At 41.4% G+C, this 1,917-nt stretch overlaps 1 protein-coding gene across 1 annotated transcript; it reads right to left on the bottom strand.

Moving 5' to 3' along the window:
- Window positions 1-369: 369 nt before the first annotated feature.
- On the bottom strand, window positions 370-1,530 carry LOC108735247 (forkhead box protein C1). Its single transcript, XM_018467118.1, has one exon. It carries the CDS (start codon window positions 1,399-1,401, stop codon window positions 502-504), a length of 900 nt encoding a protein of 299 aa, XP_018322620.1. The 5' UTR covers window positions 1,402-1,530; the 3' UTR covers window positions 370-501.
- Between the last annotated feature and the right edge of the window lie 387 nt (window positions 1,531-1,917).

The raw sequence follows: 1,917 nt of genomic DNA, 5'->3' as shown, positions 1-1,917 counted from the left end.
GATTCTTCAAAATTTTAGTTTTTCCGTCGCGCATATCATATTTAACCAAACAGAAATATAAATTCAGTAATTGTTATTACCGTGCTTTCATAATTATATACGGTAATTGTTTATACTTTTTTGTCATATTATTCTGGTAGTTAGTAGGTAGTAGATGAGAAAGCTCAGCCAGTTTCGCACAAGCTCTGTTATCTAGAAGTCTAGAACATTCTCTGATAAATAGTTTTTAATGGTTCTAGTTCTAATATTAAATTATAAATAATTACCTCTGGTACTTGTGATGTCTGGAACTGGTTGAAAAGACGATTCCAATAGACAGGTATTTATTTACATTAAATATTATGGTAATACACATTCTACATGGGAAATTGTTTTCTTTAGGTCTTTTGTAGTATTGTTCACAGCGATAATTTATAATAAATAACGTCGTTGCTTAAAATAAATTCGAACTTTCAATCACTACAAGTTTAAAAAAGTCTAACGTAACGTCCTGTCGTCACTTTAAACATTGTCCTTGTTTTCTAAGGAATTGAATTTGGTGTCGGTAGTGTTACTACTGTTTCCTGAAGGTCTATTGGATTGTAAAAGTGCTTGATAGTAATTTACAATAGGCAACATGGGCCATTTTTGATCTTCTTGATTTTGGTCACCACTAACAACATCGATATCTTCTTCGTTTGTTTCCTCGCCTGAATCGGGTGCCAAAAGTGACGCCACGTCAAACTGTCGCTTCCTGGAGGAGACTTTAGTAGTTGGAGGTGCTGCGAAAGCTGCTGTAGAAGGTCCTGGAGCAGCAGGAGGGCTCGCCGAAATCGGCGGTGGACTCGGCGAGTCAGTTCCATCTTCGTCTACCGCAAGTCCCATGTGTTTCCTTACTTTCCTCTGTGCCTTGCGACGGCGAAAGTCGCCTTTCCGAAAATCTTCAATGTTTGCAGGATGAATAGCCCAATAATGTCCCTTCCCGTTGGCACTCCTTCCAGCTTTTATGAAGCAGTCGTTCAGGGAAAGATTGTGTCGAATTGAGTTTCTCCAGCCAGGACCTCTGGTTCGAAAATATGGATAATTGTCTAGGATGTGCTGATAGATGTCCGACAGGACGAGCTTTCCTTCTGGAGCGCTCAGAATCGCCATTGCTATCAGTCCAATGTAACTGTGCTGCGGTTTTGGTTCTTCCGGTTGCAGCGATCGTGGAAACAGCGTCGGATAGCATGGCAGCGGCGCTTGGAAAGGATTCAGTAAAGGATAACGTAATCTTTCGGCCACGGCGTATTGATAAAGTTGAAGACGATACTGTTCGATCGGCATGAGAGTTCTTGGAGTCATGTTGGCATCTAATCCTGGAAATGTTGGGACAGCAGGGAACCTTGCAGTAGGTGTACTAGGACTCTCGTTACTACACATCTCGATACAAATTTAAGTCACCAACTTTTCACCCGGAACATTTCACTATCTCTCAGCAAGTATTAGTCAGTTTTGAAGCAATTATAGGATTTGATGCTGATAAATCCTGAAGTTCGAATAAGCTACACTGTATAACTAAAGGACCCATCTGGGTCCCTAAACACATAATAAACACAAACTATTTGTCGACCAATATTTGCCAACAGTCTAGAGGCGTGCTACATCAGGACCAATCGGATCGTATAGAAGCCTTCCGGTAAAAGCGGAACTCCGCCTCGCCATGTTGTTCGCTGGCTTGTCAGGACTCACGATCAGGAGAGAGATGCCTTCTTTGTTCCGTAAGGGTGAAACGCTTTCTCACTCACCCTCTGACGCGACGATTGTTCATTTTCAATTGCGCCCTCTTTTAAACACAATCCACGGACAACTTACTACTTTACGCTTTTCAACTTGATTTTCAAATCGTGTGCCTCAGCTACATATGTACATGCCTGTCTTTGTGGGTATATACAATAC

Source organism: Agrilus planipennis, unplaced genomic scaffold (genome assembly GCF_000699045.2).
Source record: "Agrilus planipennis isolate EAB-ADULT unplaced genomic scaffold, Apla_2.0 scaffold15, whole genome shotgun sequence".
In the NCBI taxonomy this organism is placed as follows: Eukaryota; Metazoa; Arthropoda; class Insecta; order Coleoptera; family Buprestidae; genus Agrilus; species Agrilus planipennis.
This window is presented reverse-complemented; position numbering and strand designations above follow the sequence as displayed.